Genomic DNA, 24404 nt, shown 5'->3' with positions numbered 1-24404 from the left:
GACTGTACAACTGTCCTCATGACTGAAGGTGGACAATATTGCGCACACCTCTGAGCCAGGGCGATTCCTCTGCCCATCTTGGATACTATGTGATTAATCTGATCTGTCCAAGAGAGCTGATCATCTAATTTGATGCCCAGAAGCTTGGTTTTAGTCACTTGTTCAACTAAACTATTGTCAATCCTCAAATTCAGGTAACATGGTGCATTCAATAAATATTTTGTACCGAAAACGATGCATTTTGTTTTAGATGTATTAAGAACCAATTTATTCAACTTAACCCAATTGGTGACTAAATTAAGTTGATTCTGTAGGGCTGTATTGAGCTCTGGCCCAGTAGTAGATGCACAGAATAAAGTTGCATCATCTGCATATAACACCACTTCTGCATTTCTAATCTCCTGGGACATATCATTTACAAACACTGAAAATAAAAGTGGACCCAAACAACTACCTTGTGGAACCCCACATGACATAAACTTTGTTTCAGACAAGCTGCCATTGAAGAGGACTTTCTGTGTTCTGCCATTAAGATAATTTCTTATCAGTGAAAGAGCCAATTGTGAAAATCCATAACATTTGAGCTTTGCCAACAGAATATCATGGTCGATTACATCAAAAGCAGCTGTGAAATCTAAAAGTACCGCACCCACATATTTTTTATCATCCAAATGTGTTAACCAGTGGTCTACCATATGTACTAATGCCGTATTGGTTGAATGACCTGGTCTGTAGGCATGCTGTGCACTAGTAAACAGATCATTTGAGATAAAGTAATGTAGCATTTGATTAAATATCAACCTTTCAAAAATTTTACTCAAAACAGGGAGAACATGAACTGGTCTGCAGTTTGAAGCAGTAAACTCTGACTTTTCATCCTTAATTAGAGGTATAATTTTTGATTGTTTCCATTGGTCAGGAAACACACCACTGATCAGTGCTCTATTAAAAATATGACATATTGGTTTGTCCAAAACATTTGCAACTATTTTAAGGATTCTACCATCAATGTAATCAATACCTGGTGTTTTATCGTCAGGTAATGAGAGAAGCAAATCTTGAACATTATTCTCACTAACAGTGTCGAACACCAAGGAACAAGCTTTATTTTCCATTGTCAATTGAATATTTTGACAAGGAGAGCTTATATCCTGTGCTACCATAGAGGATCTCAGCTTTTCAACTTTGTTAATAAAAAAGTCATTCAAATGATTGGCAATATCAAATGGTTTACTGACACTAATGCCACCAATTTCCATATTCAAATTAAGAGTCTTTGTTTTTTTGCACATCAGTTCTTGTAACACTTTCCACAATCTTTTACTGTCATTCATGGAACCACAAATTTTTTGTCCAAAATATTCTTTTTTTTTCAAAAAGTTTAATTTTGTAACTTTATTCCTTAATATGCGATAGTTTGTATAATCCTCTACATGTTTAGAGTTGGAAGCCACCTTTTTTGCGTTGTCTCTCCGCTTCATGAGTGATAATAATTCCTCATCTAACCATGGAGCACTATTACTTTTTACCGTTCTTTTACGAAGTGGAGCATGTTTCTCAACAATCTTTCCAAACGTTGCCATAAAAATGTTCAAAGAAGCATTTACATCAATTTCCTGCACAACTGTAGACCAATTCGAACTTTTCATATCATCAATAAATAGATTGGGATTAAAATGTTTATACGATCTGCGATACATGATTCTTCCACCGGATTTAGGCATTTTTGTTTGCTTTGTAATGGCTATCAAATTATGATCAGAACACCCTACTCCAATAGAAACTGCCTGGGAGCATAAATCAGGAACGTTAGTGTAAATGTGATCTATGCAGGTTAATTTAGATGAATTATCCATAGCAATTCTAGTTGGTTGTGTCATGACCTGTTTAAGATTACATGTATTAGCCATTGTAATGATCTTTTCAAACAAAAAACTTTTTTTGAAAACCAGTCTTTATTAAAGTCCCCAAGAAGAAACATTTCCCCACATTTATTTGAGACCATTTCCATATTTTCACATATTTTTTGTAAGTATTCTGCATTGGAGCTAGGTGGTCTGTAACAACAACCGACCAGTGTTGGTTTACTAAATGGAAGATTAATTTGCAACCATATTACTTCGATGTCTCTGCTCATTAACTCTGATTTTAGGGTAGCAACAATATTCTCCTTGACATAGAATGCTACTCCTCCACCATTTTGATTCCTATCTCTTCTGTATAATCTGTACCCATCAACATTTAGCATTGAGTTTTCAAAAGTACTATCTAGGTGTGTTTCAGATAAGGCTAAGACATGAATATTTTCAGTCAAACATATTTGTGTGATTTCATTAATCTTGTTTCTCAAGCTACATATATTTAAGTGTGCTAAAACTATACCTGTTTTGTGGCCCATTTGCAACTAAACACAACACATTTGCATTAATACAAAACTTTGAACATACATGACAATAGACAGTTCTCTTGGTCATTTAATCCGATTATTGCCTCTGTTCATTTACAGGCCAGATAACAAGTTTGTCATACCTTAAAGGCCTGTTCACACCGGGACGAATTTCGCCGGCGATTTTCGCCGACGTTTAACGCCTCGTGACTAAACAAAGGGCACCAACGAGAGTGTGCACACCGACGCGAAAAAACGCCAGGCGTTAAAGCGTCAAAAAAAAAAAACGCCTCGGGTTCGTTTTTTTTTTTCGACGCGTCGCGTCGAAATCTACTCGACCAATGAGAACGGCGCTTTTGCTCACGTGTCTGGAGCTTCTGAAGTTACAGTAAAACACAACTTGGGGGCGCTCAAACACAAAACTGCCTTGCTGAGCACACATACCAGCGAAGAAGATAGACGCCAAGTAGCGTCTACACACAGCCGCGAAGCAATAATGACGGACATTCTAAAATATCCCCGAACCAAGCAGCAGTTGGAGCTACTGGTGCTTGAAATATTCATGTTTTCTTTGTTTGATTCTGACAAGCGTGTAAATACTTGCTCTCTTCTTCTGAGTGAAAAGCGACTTTCAGAAGCGTAAAGTTGCGCAGCGCACCTTGTGTACAGGAGTATTTCTGTTTTACATTAAGCGCCATCTAATGTCAGGGAATGAAATTGCATGTTCACTCCACTCATCGTCAGCGAAAATCGCCTGGGTGTGAACACAAAAGACGTGGCGAAAAACGCTGGCGAATAACGCCTGGCGAATATTCGTCCCGGTGTGTACGGGCCTTCACTCAGCTCTTTCCCCTTTTTCTCTGGCTGCTTTCAGCTGGGGCAGCAATTCCCTTCTCCTCTGCTGCACCACATCTGAAAAGTCTTCATTGACATATATACTTGTTCCCTTTAACTTTTTGGTTGAGGAAAGGATACGCTGGCGGTCCTTGAACCTGAGAAGCTTGACAATAATCTTTCTAGGCCTACGTCCTTCTTGAAACTTTCCCAGTCGATGTACTTTCTCAATTTCAATGTTTGAGCCATCTAGACCCAATTTCTCAGACAGCATTTGTTGGATCTTGATTTCTAATCCACCAGTGGTTTCTCCTTTTTCTTCTGCGATCCCATCAATTAGAAGATTAGATCTCCTTGACTGGTTTTCAAGATAGTCCAACTTATGAAACAAGTCCTCCATTTCCTTCTTGAGCTTTGCAATGTCATTTTCAATTGCTTTGATTTTTACATCAGTACCTTTATATGTAGATGTCACCTCTTCCACGATGCCCTGGGTGAATTGTAGGCTTGTTTTCAGTTCATGGACTTCTTTGATAACACCATCCAACTTTTTGTATTTCCATCCATGATGATCTGAATAAAACTCTTGAAGTTCTCTTGTTGCTGTTGTAGCATTTCTTTGTAGAATTCCTTTTGCTGATCCATTAAATGGCTCAGTGTACTCATGGTCACAATAGCATCCTCATCAAGCAATGTTTTACTTGGTTTGGGAGGCATTATTTCTCACTCACTCTTACCAAGATGTACCAAGGAAATATTAAAGTGAGGATTGTTTTTTAGGCCTCGAGGCCTAGAAGCCTGCAGCCCCAACGTGATCAATTGCAAATGTTAAAGTTCCATACAACCTCAATGTTGTTAGAATCTCCAATACTCAGTCCCACCACTGATGTCAACCGAGTATCAGCTTTATGTAATAATCTCAAAAAGGATTACGTTGATTTTGAGTAGATTCTGAGAGGCCAAGGATTCAGACAGAAGCCACGGCAGCCATCTTGGTCTGTGCACAGAGAGCAGAGAGAGATTAGATTAGATTAGATTAGAGTAGATTAGATTAGATTAGATTAGATTAGATTAGATTAGATTAGATTAGATTAGATTAGATTAGATTAGATTAGATTAGATACAAAATTCACAAATTTTGATGACAAGACTTCAGTTTGAAAAGTAGCTTTCTTAATAAAAGAGAATATCAATCATTGTCAGAGCAACAAAATGTTAACATTTACTAATTATTTTGTTCATTTAATAAATAAAACAGACACTTTTTGTTGTTCCTGTATCAGGGAATAGCTTGTAGAGTTTTTAGTTTTTTTTTTAGTTGAGTGGAAAGGAGCCTGCAGTCCTTCAGTCTTTTTTAAGGAATGAACCTTTTTTCCCTAACTTGGCCCCGTCTCATACCTGGTGTCTTCATAATTGAGGCTATACTCTCTCTTGAAAGTGTGAAATGATCCTCCTAAAAGCAACATAACTGTGTCTTTTGATGTGCATGCTACATCTAGGAAATAGCAGCTCTCACATGGACACAGTTGCCTGTAATAATGTTGCAAGGAAGAGAGTGTCTGCCTTTGTTGTGATGGAAACTATCCATCACTGCCATCTTCCAACTCTTACTGCAGGCGAAGGAAGCATTCTGGGCTGAGTGTCTTCTGCTGCCTGTCCAGTCGATAGTGATGTTCGGTCACTCTTCCCTCTAAAACTCCAAATACTGTCAAATTGAAAATATACTCTGCCCACTTTTTTCTGCTTTTTTGCACTGACTCTTCATGTCTGATACTTGATATGGACCTCTCACTGACATATACAGTCCCATTGATACACTGCAGTCCTAGGTCTTTTCTTTTCAGCATTAAACAGATACTAGAACAAAGGTGTCCAGGGACCTATTTTAAAGAGGAGCTTGAGTCTAATACAACCTGAGCTATTTATAGACTGTATTTATATGTATTTTTATGAATAAATATCAAAGTTAGCCACAAGAGTTGCATCTTTTTGTGCAATCAAAGCGTTCAGCTTCAAGATATTGTGAGCTACATCACAGATCTGACAAAAGGGACTTTAAGATCTGACAAAAGGGATTTTATTAACAACAACTGATATGATTTATAGATTTATCTTATCTATATTCTTATTAAATCATCCTGTAGGTTTATTAACAGACCTGTAGACTTTGTACTGAAATGTGTAATAAAAATGTGTTTGTTTTTGCATGATATAAATCTATTGAATCCAAAATCTGCAGTGAAACTATTTTTACATAGTTGGATTTTATAATAGTTTCATTGTTAAAATAATCGGAAATTATTGAATGAAACTCTTTAGTTTTATTCAATTTAACCAGAAATAAAGAAGGAAATTCTAAATATGTTAAATCAATTTTGCAAATTTGCTAAAGGAGTTTACTATAGAGTTGAAAGGATAAATTCTGTCCAAACAAATGGTCAATTTTTTTTCAAAACAATAGCATTATGAAAACTCGAAACACTAAGAAGAGCAAAAGAGGTTTAGTTTTTGACAGAAATAATCCATAGCTCATTGGAAATAGGATTGGTCACCTTTCTGCTTAGACCTTGACAGTGGAGTCACAGACAGAGTTTAACATGCAAAGACCAGAGCTCTGATGGGTTGGTGTTTGCTTCACAATGGTAGAAGGCAGCTAGGCTATTGAGTCCCCTGAAAAACAAAAAACAAAAAGTTTTTAATCGAACCTTAAATGGGGGCACATGAAAAGAATACAACCCGGGAGTGATGTGCTGGTGTGCATGAGGGTTCAACAAGCTAAACTGAGGTTTTTGCCCTGGATATGAGTGTGCTTGCACATGTATGTGCTAGTGGTACACAAACATAATCAATGGCTAGTCGTCCTCAAATACATGTGGTAGCAGCTAGTGCTTTATCCTCACCGAAGTCTCCATTCACACAAACACAAACCAGTTTGCTCCCTGCTATGTTTTTCTTTTTGTAGCACATCATGCTTTTGCTCCTAACTGTCTTATTACCTAGACCTCTGTGAAACCACTGGCTCTCAGATGCCTAATTCATTTATATGTGTTGTGTCCGTGCACACTCTACCACACACACAGAGAGGTGGGATGGCGCCGGGCCTGGAGCCTCAGTCTTCACATTACGTTGATCAGGAGGTGGAAACACAGTGATGAGCTTGTCTGATCAGCACGGATGAAGCAGCTCCTTCTACCACCAGTGCATCCCCATGTGCACGTACACACCACGCCTCCAATCCCAGTGCTGATCAGGCCCCCATCACTCTCTGTCACTCCACACTAACCTTCCTAATCAAATCCTTTCAAGTTTTTCTTACTGACCTTGAAGTAAAAATTCAGTTTCTGAGAATGTTTTTCTATTCAAATGCTAAGGTTAATTAAAAAAGAGAAATATATGAATAGGCCAATAAAAATATCACAATAAATAAAAGGCTGATGATATTCGCATATTGTGCGACCAGCACAAAAAGTGATGGAAATTCATGTTGGCCACACATAATCCTAAACTAAACCCTTCCTCTGGGTCCGTGCAGCCAAGTAAAAAGTTCAGGGCAGGCCGCACGAATTTCAAAAATTATGCGCAAAATAGACACTGTATAAAAAAATGTATAAATACTGTAAAAATATATACAATCATTTTGTCATTGAAACTTCCTTTGTGAGGATTGCTATTTAGGCAAAAAATTAAACAATTTAGACATTTAAAAGTTTCTCGATGAACAAACAAATAAAATTGTTTTATTACCTTACATTACCTTTCAAAATAAAAGCCTTTGAGTAAATATGTTTCTGTGCTGCAGAATCATTTCATATAGGATGCTTAACTTTTTGACGAGTGCTGTGCTGTGCTGTAAAACTGAATCAGTTTGCCTTCAATACTTTATCAGTTTATTCATTCTAAACCTTTCTTTACACACCACACCTTTTGTGTTAGGCTTGTTTTTTGTAGTTGTTGTTGTTTTTGTGTAAATTTATGTTAAAACAGACTTTATAGGGCATGTTTCCATAAAGTTTAGAGGTTTGTAATGATGGTGTGCAATGTAGCATTTGTATTGTGTCAGAACTTCTTACCTGACCTCCCGATCACTGTGACTTCCTCCCTGCAGTAAAAAGAACAAATCCCATTCCAGAGTGGGGGGTTCTGCCCTTTCATTCATTCATTCATTTGATAGGGACAATGCCCATTAATGAACATCTATCCAGACAGGGAAGGCTGTGACCATGCCGGATTAAAGCATTAATACAAATTTACTCCCGTGGTCCCTGGACAGAATGAAACAAAAACATTGGATAAGACATTGTATCACAATAAAAGCCCATCACTTGACAGTACACTACCAAGAGGTTTTCACACAATCAATGCATCAAGAAACAAACAAACAAAACAAATAAAAGTCTATATTTTAACTTGTAAAACATTCAAGCAGGACTAAAACATTAGTAATGCATTCGTTCATGTTGGACATTTAAAAAAAATCCAACTAGGAATGCAGGAGTTGTGATTTCTCAGGCACTCTGACTTTGTTGGTATCCCACTGTTATTCAAAGAAAAAGCCACTTGAAATGCTTAGAAACTGACAAAAGCTTTAATCAACAAAAACTTCCTGAAAACAAGTCAGTGAAAATCAAACCTGCTTGAATTGCTAAAACAGCATGAACACACCTGGACTAAAAGAAAGCCAAACATAATTTGATATTTACTTTACATTTTGAGGCAATGATTTTTGAAACTGCAATTGGGACTTCTGCATTTGTGAAAGGTTTTAAGGAGAACCTTCTCCTGTTTTAACTTTTCTCAGACATTTTTATTAGATTTTAAAACAAAAGGCCTCTCCAGAATATTTCAAATTTGTTCTCTGCATTCTCTGGTCTGTTGGAAGACCCATGACGGCTGAGGTTTCTAACATTAGAAGCTGGAGCAGAACACCTCACTCCACCAGGCCTTGATAGTTTTGAGAATTTCCACAACATTCTGCCAAATCCATCAAAGTAGCCACGACTGAGCCGGTTTTCACAGAACAGAGTGTGGAAAAAAAAGTTAAAGCGTTCTGATGTTGAAAGATGAAAGAACTTTAAAGGCTGTCAACAATGTTGACCAGGAGATGTTGCTGTAGATGTAGAAGAGCTGAAGATTCTGAGGTTCTCTTTGAGAATCCATCTGAAGACCAGAACATGTTAGGGGTTCAGGAGATAAAAGCAGGGAAGCAGATTGAGATGATCTGGACACAATGAGAAAAGGAACATTAATGAGGTAGATTAAAGGATGCTGAGGTTGGAGATAACAAGAAGGAGGCCTTGTATTGGCCTCAGTGATGATGCACAACTTGTAAATTAACACAATGTTTTGATGATCAATATAAAATTTTGAACTAAATTTAAAAATTAGCCCTGTAACAGACTGGCAACCTGTTCAGGATGTAGCCCGCCTTCGCCCAACAGTAGCTGGGATAGGCTCCAGCTTCCCTGTGACCCTGAAAGGGATACAGATTGTTTAGAAGACAGATGGATGGATAATTAATAAAATAAATAAAATATTTTTAAAAAATACACTATATTCCCGTATTTATTTTTTGTCAAGCTCAAAGAAAGGGTACTAGCTCTCCCTAATGGATGCTGGTTCCATTCATACTGCAATGCCTTATCTTGCATTTGTGTTGAGAGCTGAACCAAAGAAAATTGGTTAAATATGGGCAAGCAGGCAGGCAGGGCTGCAGAATGGTTCAAATCCTGGTTGGGTCCTTTCTGTGTGGAGTTTGCAAGTTCATCTAATGCACGTGTGGGTTTTCTCTGGGGCACTGCGGCCACGGTTCAAAAACAGCTACTCAGGTTGATTGGTGACTCTTGGATTGTCCTTTTAGTGTGAGTGTGTGTGTGTGTGTGTGTGTGTGTGTGTGTGTGTGTGTGTGTGTGTGTGTGTGTGGTTGTTTGCCTTTGTGTTGCCCTGCAAAAACTGGTGACCTGCCCTGGGTGTTCCTCACCCTCACCCCCAAGCAGGTTTGAAAATGGATGGAAAGGCAGGCACTTTACATGTTTCCGCAGTCTCACTTCTTCATTTCTGCTGCTTTAAACTGTTCTAACAAACTGACTGTATAATGTCTTCATTGTTTACTATATAACTGTAGTCCATTAGCAACTCATCTCAGTAAGCATTTTTTTGTCTTTTTTTTTGTCCTCCAGGTGTCGAGAGGGGTATCAGGGAATCCGCTGTGACCAATTTCTGCCCAAGACAGATTCCATACTGTCAGATCCAAGTAAGAGTCCCATTCTGCTCCTGCTGTCACTGTTGACCCCAGACCGCTACAGCTACAAAAACGTTTCCAACAGCACACACAATATAAAGAGCCTCTAAAATTCCTCAGTGTTATGTGTAGCTTTGTTGCCATGTTTCAAAGACTGTGTTTTGATGGAACAAACCTATTCTACAAACTCATTTGATGTCCCTCCTATGGAGAAAATACAGACTCACCTGATTTGTGTGTGCGTAGTTCTTGATTTTACACACAAAATGTATTGTATGACTTCCAAATCAAGAATTACGCACACAAAAATCGGGTGAGACCATATTTTATTTGTCTTTGATCAAGTCCATTGACAGAGAATATTTTTTTAACCACTGATTCTTGATCAATTTGCCATTATTTCTAACTGACATCATGCTGGCCCGAGTCCAAAACAACTCATATTTGGGGGACAACGGTTTTCCCCAATAAAAGAGAACTGTTTATGCAAACTGATAAAACATGTTTCAATTAGAAATGCATGTTCAATTTGAAGCTTATTTGTCAGTTTGAATAGGACTCCAGCACAAACTACATTCACTAATCTACTTTTGGAGTGGAGACACTTTTTCATGAGCATATTTGTGGCATTTCCATGCTTGGCAGGAACATCTGGAGGACTTTGTTGTTTAAAATGTTATAAATAAAATGTTACTCTGATTCCTTATGTTACTCTGGCAGTCCTCCAACAGATGATGATCCAACTGTTCTTCTGGAGGCCTGGAAGCATCTTTTTGTTAGTTACGAATCCAATTTTTGTATAACAGTTTTGCATAGATTTATGATGATTTGGGGCATTAGCTCAATGTCAACTGTTTTCTTTTTCTAAAATGTTTTTACATGATTTATTGCAAACATCTTCAAAATTTCAATCAAAAATGTGTTTTTCGAGATTTGAAACAAGTTAATGCAGCAGAAAAAATATTTGTTTAAGTAGCACGATAATGGGCTCACAAATGACAAAATGAGATATTACAAATTTTAGAGACCTGATGAGCACATGGATCGATCTGTCTCTGAGGAAATGTTATGTAATGTCTTAAGGTAAAGGGTCAAACGTATCTTTTTATATATGAACATTTTGACACATTCTACCTTTAAATGTGCCATTATTGACGTACAATGGAAAGAACTGCTGATATAGAGTAGCTTTCTTTGATATTTAAGTTAAAGCAAGGAAAACACCTCAATGACATTATCACACACTTTGTTTTCCTCAGCACCCTAGAGGAAAAAAACAAGTAAATTGTTAGCTATTTCCCAAATGTTGGTTCTGTTAAGGGTACAGGGTTGTAAGTGAATATTGTTTTGTTAATTTAGTTTTACTTTAACTGTGTATTCTTCATGTAATACTGTTAATCTGTGCCTGTTTATGTAATGCAACCTTGTGAAATGATGCAGTTTGTCCAGTAGATGGCAGTGGTGTTCCAGTTTAGACTCAACCAATCCTTTGTGCAGTTTCAGGAGCAAGGAAGCTAACCTTTTTCATCTTTATTTAATAAGTTGACAAGTCGGCAAAAAAAAGTTTTTGGTAGTTATCTTGCTTTTTTTTACTCACACATATTACTTACACATATGAAGGGGTGAATGTCACAAGTGATAAAGCATGAATGTGACAAAATCAGCGATGACAATGAAGGTGTGTGAAAAAACAAAAGAATTTGTCTTACGAGTCTTCTGAATTATCATTTTTAGAGCAAATGTGGGCATTTAACACACAAGGATGGACATCAGGAAACATAGCCAGAATTGTCAAACTAAAGGACGAGATTTTAAAAAGTGAAACTAGAATTTAACTAAACACATTTCAAATCTATATAGAAAGGATTTAAAGGTTTACTAATTTGGAAAAGGGTGGAGTGGGAAGTTCTTTGCAGCAATAACTGGTTACATTTATCATTCTTAGTTTGCTTTGATCCAATGTATTGATAAGTCACAGTCTTTGCATCTCAATCGGCTTCCATGGCGCGGATTTATTCCTGATCATTACCATCCTCTTCACTTCCAAAGAAAACATCAACATTTTCATCTCTGCTACCTCCATGTTTGTCTCCTGTCTCTTTCTCAGACCCACTGTCTCTGAACCAACATCACACTCTTTTGTCACACATCACACCTGAAACCTCCCTCGACCCATTCCAACCTGCTTGCATATGCCTCTTCACCTGTTTCCCACATGTTTTTGCTGCTCTAGACTCTTGACCCTAAGTGCCACCTGCCTCACCTCTGCTCCCAAACCTCCCGTTCCTCATTAGGTCCTCTCATTTACAGATTTACAGTTGTCTTCCTGTGGCCAACCTTCACACTTCTCCTTTCCATAAAAAACTTCCACCTCTAAACGAACCTCCACCTGCTCCCTGCTCTCACTACAGATCACATCTGTCATCTGCAAACATTATAATCCTCTGTCAGTCTCTCCATCACATGAAAAAATAATTGTACACCTTTCATTAAAGCCAATTTGACAGGTGACTTTATGATCCTGCAGGTGTCAACACATTTTTGACGGATTCTGATCTCAGAGTCGTAATCCATTCATTAGCAGCCGTTAACAAGAATAAAAAGACAACTACCTGTCACAGATAAACACAAAAATGCTTTGATAAATTGTTTTTTAGACTCCTTTTAACATCAACACCCCTTTAAACGCTCAACCAACTTCAACGTGAGAGAGAAAGAATTCCATCATGCTGATATATGTACACCCAGAGAAGATCAAAAGATGGAACAAGACAATAAGATGTCCTAAAAAGAGAGAAAAATGTATGTAGGAGTTTTAGAAAAAGCATGAATGTTTTATTCTGGTTCGATAAATGAAAGTATTGTTGGACACTTGAAAAGACTTGACTTTTCCTGCTGCTCTGATGACTCATTTCTAATCTGCAGCTTTTTCTCTCCGTCAGAGCTGACAAGTAGCATTTCTTTTTTTTCTTTTTTTCCTTGTTCTTCTGGCTGTGAACCGCTGAAGTCCATCACGCCTCCTTTTCCTTTGCCTCTGCAGCTTTAACCCTTGTGCTATCCTAGGCACTGGGTCATCTAGACCCAGTAGACAGTGTGTTGAACCCTTTTTCTTCAATGATTTGTGATCTTCACTGGTGTCCATGGATTACAAAAAGGTTCAGAGCACTGTCTAGTGGGTCTAGATGACCCAACTCCCCATGTTAAATCTGCCTAGGATAGCACAAGGGTTAAAGAGAAAGTCTCAACAGCAGAGAACAAAAAAGACTGACTAAAATGTGGGGGAAACGTTTTTTTCTGTCTGTGTTTAAAAAGTCAGAAACTTTATACAGAGTACTACTTAACTACTAAATAAATGATTACATATAAGTGACTAATTTTAAATATTTGTAGGTAAAGTGACATCTGATACCAGATTCTTACTAAATGTATTGAATTTCAGTTAACCATTTTGTTTATGTTTGAACATTTCTGTGTTTATTTGGTAAGACTGATCTCTCATAAATACTTTATTCTACTTAAAGCTTAAAATAAAAACGTAAGTTTGACACCATGGCCTTTTAAACATCAACATTTTTCTGCACTGCAGGGGGCAAATTTTTACTTATTCATGTAAAACAGGATTTTTGACCCATTCCTAACTCAAATTGATGCATTTAATAGATAATCAAAATCATTGGAAAACTCAGTGGACTCATTTAAAGATATTGGACTTTTACTACAGACACACAGACAAAATGTAAAAGTTAAAATAATTACATAAAAATTAAATGCATAAATGTACAAATATACATATGCAGTCATGTTTGACCTCGGACCAAAATAGCGCAGGTTTGATTCCCACCATGTGTCAAAGTGTCCTTGGGCAAGACACTGAACCCCACATTGCTCCTGCTGGTTATAGGTTGTTTGACATCAGTGTGTGAATGGGTGTGAATGGGACTGTGACTTCAAAGCGCTTTGGGCCTTCTAAGAAAGATGTAAAGAGTTATATAAGAATAAGAATATGTGTAAAATACACCATTATGTACTGTATACACAGGTATATGCTCAACATGAACATGTCAGCACAGTGTAATCAGGACGCCTGGGAGTTTAACATAGTTATTGTCCTTGGAAAGAAGCCATTTCTGAATTTTTGTTTTAGCCGTATTTGAGCATTTTCTAGCATAAAACAATTTTCTTTGTATTTCGTACATAGTGTGTAAAACATTAAGTCCTCTCAGATTTCTCACAGCACTCTATTTTGACTGGAGTCTTTACAAAAATTTCAGATCAGGTGCATTTCCTCTTGTGTCATCTTTTCTAACATTGGCAACATGATAGTGATCGGAAGAAACTACCCAGAAATAGTGGTTATACATGATGGACTAACTATGACACACAATGCTGTTGTGCACTGTTTCTAAATGTATCTGTACCCCCCCCCCCCCCCCCCCCCCCCCTTCTCTTGTTCTGCTGCATGAAACAACAGATCATTTGGGGATTGAGTTTATGGGTAAGTATTGACTTTTTTTCTATGAAATCTGCATGACTGCTGACTGACCACTGTGAACGTCACATGCTGAATTCCATTGTATTTACACAATATATATTGAATTTGAATTTCGTTTTGCATATAAAATAGTACTCTGTCCTATTTGTTTTTTATTTGCACACTTAAACACTGCATAATTAAAAAAAATGAGTGTTTTTGCTTGCACTTTATTGAAGTAGGATTAAGCTTATACTTTCTTCAGCACTTGTGCTCTGAGCTCACTTCCTTCATTCCAATTACTTATGAAATGTCCCTTCAGAATACCAATGTGCTCCAGTCTCCTTGGAAACGAGGCTGCTGGGTGTTGTCATGGAGTTTCTGTGATGTTGGCAATTGCACCAGATGGATCGCTCATTAGTGAATGTGTAGATTTCTGCAATTTACAGACAAGAGTTTTAAAAGCATCTGCAGAGGGCCAATTCTAAACGTGTTAGATGAGGTCCTTTCAATGATTTCTCTTTTTCAGACAGACTCACATGAAGCTCAGATGGATGGATGCTCCTTGTCTTTATTGCCAAGCTCCTCTCTGCTGTACTTGTCTGTTATTGAAGCTAAAGGGTTAGCTCACAACATGAATGCCTATTAATAACAGTTGTTTACTCTCTCATTTGGCATTATCCATAAATTTAGAGACAAGAGTACTCAGTACTTCAGACAAATGAATTAACTGTTAATTGCTTTTTTAGGGAGCCTTCTAAAGCTATACAAGCGTGGCAGTCACAGACAAATTTTTTCCATATAGCTCTGTTTTTATATTTATTTTTGGTGACATTTTTTTTTGTTTTGTTTTTTTCAAAACTGTTGTGGTTGCTGCAGTTTCTTTGCTTCATTAACATCTAAATTTGTACAAGTGTAGAAAAAGATGAGCTCCATTCACACAGATGTGTTGTTTGGGGCCTTGTTTGAAAGGCTGTTCTTTTTTTAATTTAAAAGAGTGACTGAGTGACGTCCGGTCCAACACCAAAGATTTTCAGACATGTTTGAAATTAATAAAGTTTGGCCTCAATTACAAAAGGGGTTTATTCAGACATACCTTTGGTTTGTCTGAAGATTAATAACCCCTCTTGTTAAAGTAAAATATGTCCAACCCAAGAGGCCCTCAGCTCTCATCTGTCTGCCCAGCTGTTGGACAGGACAAGTTTAAAAAAAAAAAGAAAAAAAAAAAAAAAGAGTGACTGCAATAAGTGCATTATATATATATATATATATATATATATATATATATATATATATATATATATATATATATATATATATATATATATATATATATATATATATATATATATATATATATATATGTATACACAGACACACACACAATGTGTGTGATTAACGAATATGGATTTATATATGTATGGGCACAAAAAGCTGGCTGTCATGTCAATATTTGGATGTATGGAAATATTTAAATTGAATTTAAATATTTATTTAACAAATAAATATTTAGTTACAAAGCATAAATGTTTTGTTAGGGAAAATAAATAATTAGGTGAGATCTAAATATTTAATTTGCCGACTAAATGATTCATTTTATAAAATTAAAAATTAAGGCTACAAACTAAACATTTAGTTTGTAAACTAATGATATAATTATAAAAAATATACTTTATTTTAAATAAAATATGTAGCTTGCTAACTAAATTTTACTTAGTAAATGTAACATTTATGAATACATGAATTGAAAGATGAAAAAATGCTTTTTTTTTAAATGTAAACATTTTTTTTCTCCTAAAACAGCCTAATAACCAAAAATATTGCTGTTAATATTTGACTCTGCAGCTTTACAGAAGGCACCCCATAACTCCCAGTTTACAGGCAGTTCTAAAGTTTAGGACAAACACATGGGAAACCCTGGTTTCCCAACACACAAGATCCACAAACACAACGAGGTCCCACTCTGATAGAAATAAAATACACAGAATACAATAAACAGAAAGAAACAACACTAAATACAGCCAAAGCCATGACATTTACAAAAAGTCATATTTGTTTTATATATTTTTATTGTACAATCAAATAGTTTTAGACACTACACGCAAACGCAAAAATGTCCCAAAGAGCTGTTTTGTTCCAGGACAGCTTGTTTGAGTGGCTGTACATACATTTTCTTTGAATTTTAAAGCGAAAAAAAGAATAAATCTCAAAGCATTATTCAGTCCTGTATGGTTTCCCTCTGGTCTAGTGGCTCATTACAAATACCGTCTCAGTGACCAACAACAACAACATGTCAGCTTCACCAGAAAATATTTTCCATACTTCCATCACTCATGATGATATCTTGTCTTGATTTGTGCCCTCAAACATTCATCACTCACCTCTCCACAATGTGTTGTTCAAAGATTAATCTGGTGTCTTCCCTTGTTTTGTATCTCAACAGAAAGCAAAGCTGTGTACAGGAGACAGGTGCTGCTGATCACATCCATCGCCATGGCAATCAGCCTGCTGGGAGTACTGTGCATGGCTCTGTACTGCAGCAACAAGTGAGAACAGAAACTCAGACAAGCACATAGATTTACAGCACTCTGCAGTTTGATCCTTAGAGCACAAAGGGATACTACTGCTACAGAAACTTAGTTTTGTCAGTTCAGACTGAAGGGTTCTGAGTGTAACCAGGTCATGACCAGCACAGGCGTAACACAAGGGACTGTACTTGGGTACTTCCTTTTCACCATTTCTTTAGCAGAAATGCAGTTTTTGGTGTTTCAGATATGGACAACTATAAACTACTAGGCCACTTTGAAACATGGTATAGAATAAATCATCTGAACAAGACTACTGTGGTTTTAGGAGGCGCAGGAACGTGTCCAACCCTTTTCCATAAAGAATGAAAAGTGGAGGTTGGTGTTGACCTGAACAGCAAAATGTTTTTGAGTCAGAACAAGACAGAAAAAAAAAAAAAAAAAAAGAACAAGACAGAACAGTGGTGCTGTTTCTAAGAGGAGACAAAGAAAATTGTACTTCATAAGGAAGCTTGCATTCCTGAATGTTTGCAAACTAAAAAAATAAATTCAGTCTGCTTTGAGGTCTTTACAGACACACGATATTCAAAATTAATGGACTTGCTGTGATTTTTCTTTTTTAACTAGTGCATCATTCCATCATTTTAGGAGACGTAGGGAGAAACTCCAGGCCCACCTGAAGGAGAGTCACAACTTAAAACGCTACACTACGAATTCCCACACTGCACAAGACTCCAAGATGAGGGCCCCCAACACAAATCTGCAAATGCACGAGGTGACTACAGAGGAAATTTGCTTTGTTGTGCTTCTGTTGCATGAACACACCCCAGACATGAAGATTAAAAGTAGTCTCTATGTTTTTCAATAAAGAAAGGTCTCTCTTGTTGCCTGATGTACTTTATCAAAGTATGATAAAACTAACTGGCCAATAAGTAATTTGTCAATGTTAAAATGTAAATGATATCATGTCTTTGTTTGTGCCCCCAGTACTGTCCGTCCTCCACCTCTCGGCCAGGAAACATTTGTAATTCCGGCTTTGTCCACTGCAATGTTGCTACTGCACCATGCAGCAGTTCCAAAGGTCCATTGAGACAAAACAGGTATTTTTATGAGTACACACACAAAATCCCCCTATGACAAATACAGATGCCCCCTTTGGCACAAAACACTTAGGGGCACATTTTTGCACTGCGCTCCTTGGAACGTATTACCTTTAGATATTGTCCACATTATGGTGCAAACTTTTAAAAAGAAAAAAAATATATTTCAAGCAACATCTCAGAATAACAACCACTTCACAATAATAAGAAGTAGTGTGAAAACTTACTACAGCTATGTCCAGGTGTATTAGTATAATGCAGGGGTCAGAGATTAAAAATAAACATTTCAAGTTTTTAATTTTAAAAACACTGCCAATTTTATAAGAATTCCCCACAAAAAAGTATAATACAGGGAAAGCATGTATAAGCCCTTTTCAGGACTTTGACTTAACTCCAGATGTCTGCTGGTTTGTTACATAAGAGTATTTCTACTGTTGAGTCAGCTCTCATTTATTATTCAAGGGTTCTAAAATAGCAAACTGCATTTTTACAGCTGGCATTTCTATCCGTTAGAGTCCAGAACAGGCCCCCTTACAAGGTCTACTCACCAATTTGCAGGATTTGAAAGGCAGTTCTCCATCCTGATGAGCAGCTGCAACATGTCTCTTCTAACCAGGCTTGATCCATTGTAGGCTTGAAGGCTGCCACAGTACTATTACCAGAACCTTTTCCAACGGAACGCATACATGCCTCTTTGGGAAAACATTAACAATCCAGTAATTCTCCCTTTTATTTTATTTTTTGGGATAATGAATATATATATCTTCAGTCGAGAGTTTAGCTCTGCACATCTGTGGTCATCCTTAACTCCAGGTATCATAGCAGAAGTACCCATACCTTAACATCCATGGCAACAAGGACCAGAAACAGGCGCTTCCAACTAAATTTCCACCGAATTCAGACTGGAACGGGTGCCAGGGATTGAAATGCAGCAATCGAGCCTGAATTAGAAGTCGTTTGTTGGAAAAAATCTGATGTTATTCTTCTCAAAATAGTATCACATGTTCTAGAAACAGTGCCCTTTTGTCTAAGAGATCAACAAGAAAATCAGCTAGCTACGGTGGTCCTGAAGTGCAAATTGCACTAATGAGTCACTCAATCCAAACACACAAAAGATCACAAAACAATTAAAACGCAAAACAAATAATAAAAAACATTACTTTTTAGAAACTCCAGAAACTAAACCCAATTCCAATAAAAAGGAAAAAAAATAAATGTCAAACGTCATCATCCAATTAGCAATGTCCCCTAATACCCACCTTTTCCAGTTTCCTTTAGTGTTTTGTTTGTTAACATTTCATTTTGATTTGTGGAAATGACTTATGTTTTTGTTTTGCTTCATTTTTTTGGAATTGGGTTTTGGTTTCTGGAATTTTCCTTTGACATCTAAAATTCAATGGTCTTTAATATTTGTTTTGCTTTTTTATTTGGCGCTGTGATCTTCTATTTTATTTTTATCTTAATTTCTTAAAAAGCCCGTTCATTTATGCAAAAGACCAAAATTGAGTTAACACTCACAAGTTCTGTACATGTTATGAATTCAAGAACAACTTTATTAAGAACAACTTTATTAATCCCCGAAGGGAAATTTAGTTGAATAATGTGAATAATAATATAATGTGAATAATGTGCTCAAAATCAACAGAAATACAAGAGTCCTCTTCTGTCCCATTGACATTGAACACAGAGCACAGCTACTCCGCACCTGTAGAGGAAAATCATCATTAGAAAGCTTTAGTTTTCACAAATTCTGTTCAGATAAGGTTTTGTACAAACATTGAAAATATCTGCTATGGAGGTATACACCTACTACATACATTGGTATATTTAACACACACTGTTTGAAGTGAAAACATGTTCACATTGCATGCTAAAGTTCATTTTTGTGTAACCCTTGTGCTATCCTAGGCCCTTTAACATTGGGAGTTGGGTCATCTAGACCCACTACAGTGCTCTGAACCTTTTTACTTCATTGATTTGTGCTCTTCACTGGTGTCCATGGATTACATGAAATCTTTCCACCTTTATCCACCTTTGTCATGGTAGGGAGAACACGTCAGTGTAAGGGTGGGGTCATCTAAGATAGCACAAGGGTTAAAAAATCCGGACAGAGTCACAGGATTAATGTCTTGGTTACCTGGTAACCATCAGAGATGGAGATATCTGGACTCAATCTTTGTTGAGGCAGGTAAACTCACTGGCTCCACACGCCTGCCTCTTTGCACACATGACTGTGAAGAAACAGACCAAGGAAGGGTCTTATCAACCAAGGCTTCCATATCCACAGTGGAAATCTTGCACATATGACCAAGACATCAGCTCAAACTCTATCTTCAGCTGGAACTGGATCATCATCACACCTGTTAGTGGCACTAGGAAACACCACGCTTGCATCCATGGCAGACAGGTGCTGCTCACTAAATACCACTTTGCTCCAAACGTTGTTCAAGAGTAGCAACTCTCTAATAAAATGTTTCTGGAAATGGGACACACCGTAGATTATTGCCCAAATGGACCTAAAGGAAACCCAGAAGGTGTGGTTAGGTGCACTAAATCTGATCTGGGATTCCAGCAACCCTATGACCCTGAATGAGATTAACCCTTGTGCTGTCTTAGATGACCCCACCCTTACATTGAAGTGTTCTCCCTACCATGACAAAGGTGGATAAAAGTGGAAAGATTTCATGTAATTCATGGACACCAGTGAAGATCACAAATCATTGAAGAAAAAAGGTTCAGAGCACTGTTTAGTGGGTCTAGATGACCCAACTCCCAATGTTAAAGGGCCTAGGATAACCCAAGGGTTACATAGATTTAGAAGATGGATGTTCAAGAGGTTTTTGAAAGACTGGATATTTTAACAAACATTTTTTTATGTCAGTGTTTCAAAAGTGATGCTTTTAATCTCTTGTTTTATTTGACTGAATGAAGCTTAATGTGTGAAAGTGTTGCACAAATTCTCCAGATCAAATAAAGGTTAATAAATAAAATCAAAACCAAGTCAGCAGGTTGATGTTTCACCAAATTTTAACAGTTACAAAAACAATCTATATATTGATGTAATGTGGCAGCTTTATTTTTATTTATTTATCTTATTTCCTCTCTCTACAGAAGTGGCCCTTTGCTGCATAACCCCGATCAGAGAAAAAGGCCGGCCCATTGGTCGGCTGCTTGCAGGACTCCTCTCAGAGCGAAGTCGATCCCAACTGGAGAATCCAAGTATTCAGGCCCCACCTACCAGCACCTTCAGGAGGCAGATCTTACTGAAAAAGAAGCAGAGGTACAGAAAAGGTGAGCATTTATGGAAAGCTGTTTCAGTAAAAGAAATTATGCAAAAGAACCTTAAGAGGAAGAAAAAATAAATCAGGAGTCCTACATGTTTCATTTCTTTGTGGAAATATAAGTTTACTGCCTCAATATTCTCTGAGTTATTTCAACCTATCCAGTATCTGCATGCACCTGAAGTCTCTTTTAAAAACTAAAGGGTTTTTTGTGCTCTTTGACTCTTCTTTGCTCTTTCTTTTAAGTTGCTTGCTAAAACAGCTAAAATAACAACATTTTATTTTAGACCTGTAGACTAACTTTCATGATCCGCAGCACATGTTTTCGTTAACGTCACTTTAACGTCAAATTTTCCAAGCCATGTAAAAAACATGAAGTGCCAAACATTGTTTTTGTAAACCTAGGTCTTCTCTGGAATCTGTTTCATTTGCATGAATTTTCACCACAGAATTGCAGCAGTTGCTATGGTTACGCTATATCGAGGGTGTGATGAACCAACCACGTATAAAGTTCTGTGTAGAATAAGAAAAAATATGCCCATTGTGGCTGAAGAACGAATGGAGCGTTTTATTTGTCACGACGCGGATGCAGAGAAAATCCAGGAGGATTTCCAGGATCTAGAAGATTTCCCAAACTGTATGAAATAATATGCTCTATTATTGTTGAATTATTTGCTGTGAAATTATTTGAACAGTGACTTGAAATCATGGAAATCGGTTAAAAAAAGGAAGTAAAAAATAAAAAAGACCTGAAAAAATGTGGGTTTAGCGTATTTAACCCTTGTGCTATCGTACATGACCCCACCCTTGCATTGGGGTCATCTAAGATAGCACAAGGGTTAAAGTGCCTAGGATAGCACATGGGGTAAGAATGTGCACCACGTGCCTGGGGTGAACATATCATCAAGGGGGGGATCATGGGACCCCCCCCATGATCATGACCCCTTTGTGATGAGGAACCATCACAACGAAAACCTTCTGCTTCAGGTGCAGTTTTACAGATGGCTGACCACAAATGAACCTCAATCTACAGAAACTTTGTGAGAAGTTGTGTTTTGTAAAAGACAAACAGAAGGAGAGTTCAGCTGGATTTATGACTGTGAAGTGAAATGAAAGAAAAATATCAGATTTATCTTCCAGCCACCTGCTTGGCTTCTTGCAAGAGTGTTTCTACTATGAATTCTTCCATAAGGTGACTGAGCTCAAAGCATGACTTTTTCACAGTGAAGTGATGAACCTAAATAACAATTTTCCTCTTTTCTCTGTTGTTTTGTGTGTTTTCTGTCTTTATCCAGAGACCAAATTGAAGGAGAAAGTCAAATAAGGCGGGGATCACTGGCACAAACGCACACTCCTCTTTCCACTAAGATTCTTTCGTCTTTGCCTTGGTGCGGCCGTGCAGGGCTTCCCTCGGATCTGCGACCTCACCCGGAGCACCCTGACCCCACTCCTCCATCTGACGGTCGGAGGAGTACCGGCCTCTCCCAGAACCACTCCACCTCTCTCCCCCTTTGCTCCTGCTCCATTCCTGTCATCACCTCAGTCCAGTGTCACCACCAAAACGAAGTGTCTTGTATGCAAACGGGCGTTGCCCTGGAAACCAACTCCACATCCTGCAAGGAAGCTAAGAAAAAGAAGGCAGTTCAAGCCAGGCTGGTTTCCTCTTCCTGCTCGTTGTCTGAAGGCCACAGGCAGGATGAGGTGGCCCTGCTCCTGGAGGAGGCGCAGGAGCAACTCAGGGCTTTGGCACTCGCTCACAGGAAGCACAAGGAGGGCGGGATCAACAGCAGCGAGTCCACCATACAGGTGGAAGCAAGAGAGACAGTTTGCTTTCTGAACCTTAACGCGGGAAGGCCAAGCGGGCCCGTCTGTAACGGACCCACTCAGATCCAGTTACTCAGTCCCAGTCTACCATACAGAGACTTGGGCCAGCTGGGCCAATAAAAGAACTGATCTAGAACTTTTGGTTTTGGTCCAACACTGTTTGAAGAACCCAGATGTTCTGTTTCTGTGGGGTGTGGTTAAAACTGCAGAAAATCGCTAAAAAAAAAAAAAAGACATATGCACACTGAATGAAGACAAGAGTACAAACTCTTGTGAAATGGCCACCTTTACTAATACACACCAACAAGACATGCAAACAAGAGGAAAAACTCATGCATTTTTTTTACAAAAAATAAAAATAAAACAAACAAACAAACAAGGGAAACCCTTCTATTCAGACAAAAAGAAACCAAATAGTCTGTCAAATCTATGGTGTTTTTATTGTAAAAAAATATATAAATTTATAAATATCTATAAATATATGGGTATTATTTTATGGAATTCAAGAAGTCATCAAGTCGAAGACCACAGGAGCGACCCTGACACTAATTTTATTCTCTTATTTTCTATTTATCCCTGTTCTGGATCAAGTGGGACACATTTTTTGGAGGAAGTTTCCTTTTTTTATTGGCTCAGATGAGGAAAATCGATGTCTGCTATCTGAGCCCTGAATGTGATTTCCACAAAGCAGAGTGAAGAATGTCCAGGAAGGGAGCCACAATGTGAATTTTATTCCCTATATCTTAAAAAAAAGAGAAGGAAAGAAAAACTCACTACAAAGCCAAGATTTGTGTTTGAATCTGTGTTTGGTACATTATTCTAAAAATTTAAAAAAAAACTTGGAAGTGGAAGAATAAAAACAGCCACTAAGCAGATCTCTGAACCAGATGCTTTGTCTACTGTTACGGTTACACGATGCACAGACACACACGTTCCCACAAACCTGTGCGTTTTGGGTTTTTTGGTTTTTTTTGTTGAATGAGTGAAGTGCAGGGCAACAGCGGTCTGAAAAGGGGAACCGCTGGAAATCACCTTATTTGGTCGTGTTCTCCATTTTTGTGTTACAAATGAAGATGCTGTTTCATGACGGTGAGGTTGATGGGCATTCCGTTTGGTTTGGGTATTAAAACAAGGAAATAAATGTTGAATTCCAATGTAAAAGAAATCTCTGTATGACTATTTTTTGTTGTAAAAAAAAAAAAGGCAAGCCTTGGTCTTTAGTGGATTGCTTGAAGAATTTCTTGTTAAAACATAAATGCCTGAGTGCATTAGTCTGGACTCCTAATAACTATTGAGCTGCTGAAAGAAAGCTAGGAGCAAATCCACAGATTATATTATGATCAAAATAATCCTAAAAATATCATAAATGGGTTTTTTGTGCAACCAACTGGAAACCCAAAGTACAATCAAAAGTTATGAAAATGTCAAATTAAAAAAAGAAAAATCAATGTGGCACCACAGTCAAATTGATGGGTAACTCTAGAATGTGCATAGAAGATATTAAAAAGTGCGAGTGTGGCCCTGTTGTGCAAGAAAGGTGTCCACAAAAATCTTTGCAACTGCAAGAAAACACGTATGTGCGAAGTATTCTGCATAAAACAAGATTCTGTGCACAAATTTAATGTAATGCGCTGTTTTTCTCCAAATGGGTAAATAATAATTATGAATATATTATGCAGCTTTCTAAAACTTTTCATGTTCTGCATTCTCTTATTATTCCAAGCTTATCTAAAAGAAAAAAAAGT

At 37.5% G+C, this 24404-nt stretch overlaps 1 protein-coding gene across 1 annotated transcript in view; it reads left to right on the top strand.

Annotated features, from left to right (window-relative positions):
• Positions 1-24103, top strand: part of nrg3a (neuregulin 3a) — a 291917-nt gene extending 267814 nt beyond the window's left edge. Inside the window, exons 4-10 of the mRNA XM_078931499.1 lie at positions 9397-9470; positions 13930-13953; positions 16373-16475; positions 17103-17229; positions 17442-17554; positions 20666-20845; positions 22131-24103. Of these exons, the coding sequence (XP_078787625.1) occupies positions 9397-9470; positions 13930-13953; positions 16373-16475; positions 17103-17229; positions 17442-17554; positions 20666-20845; positions 22131-22779 (1270 nt within the window). The 3' untranslated portion in view covers positions 22780-24103. The remainder of the gene's footprint in view (positions 1-9396; positions 9471-13929; positions 13954-16372; positions 16476-17102; positions 17230-17441; positions 17555-20665; positions 20846-22130) is intronic.
• Positions 24104-24404: the final 301 nt, after the last annotated feature.

The sequence above is a fragment of the Oryzias latipes genome, chromosome 15 (assembly GCF_053564925.1).
Source record: "Oryzias latipes strain Hd-rR chromosome 15, Olatipes_Hd-rR_3.1".
NCBI lineage: Eukaryota > Metazoa > Chordata > Actinopteri > Beloniformes > Adrianichthyidae > Oryzias > Oryzias latipes.
Note: the sequence above shows the minus strand (reverse complement) of the source record. Positions and strands in the feature narration are given on the sequence as shown.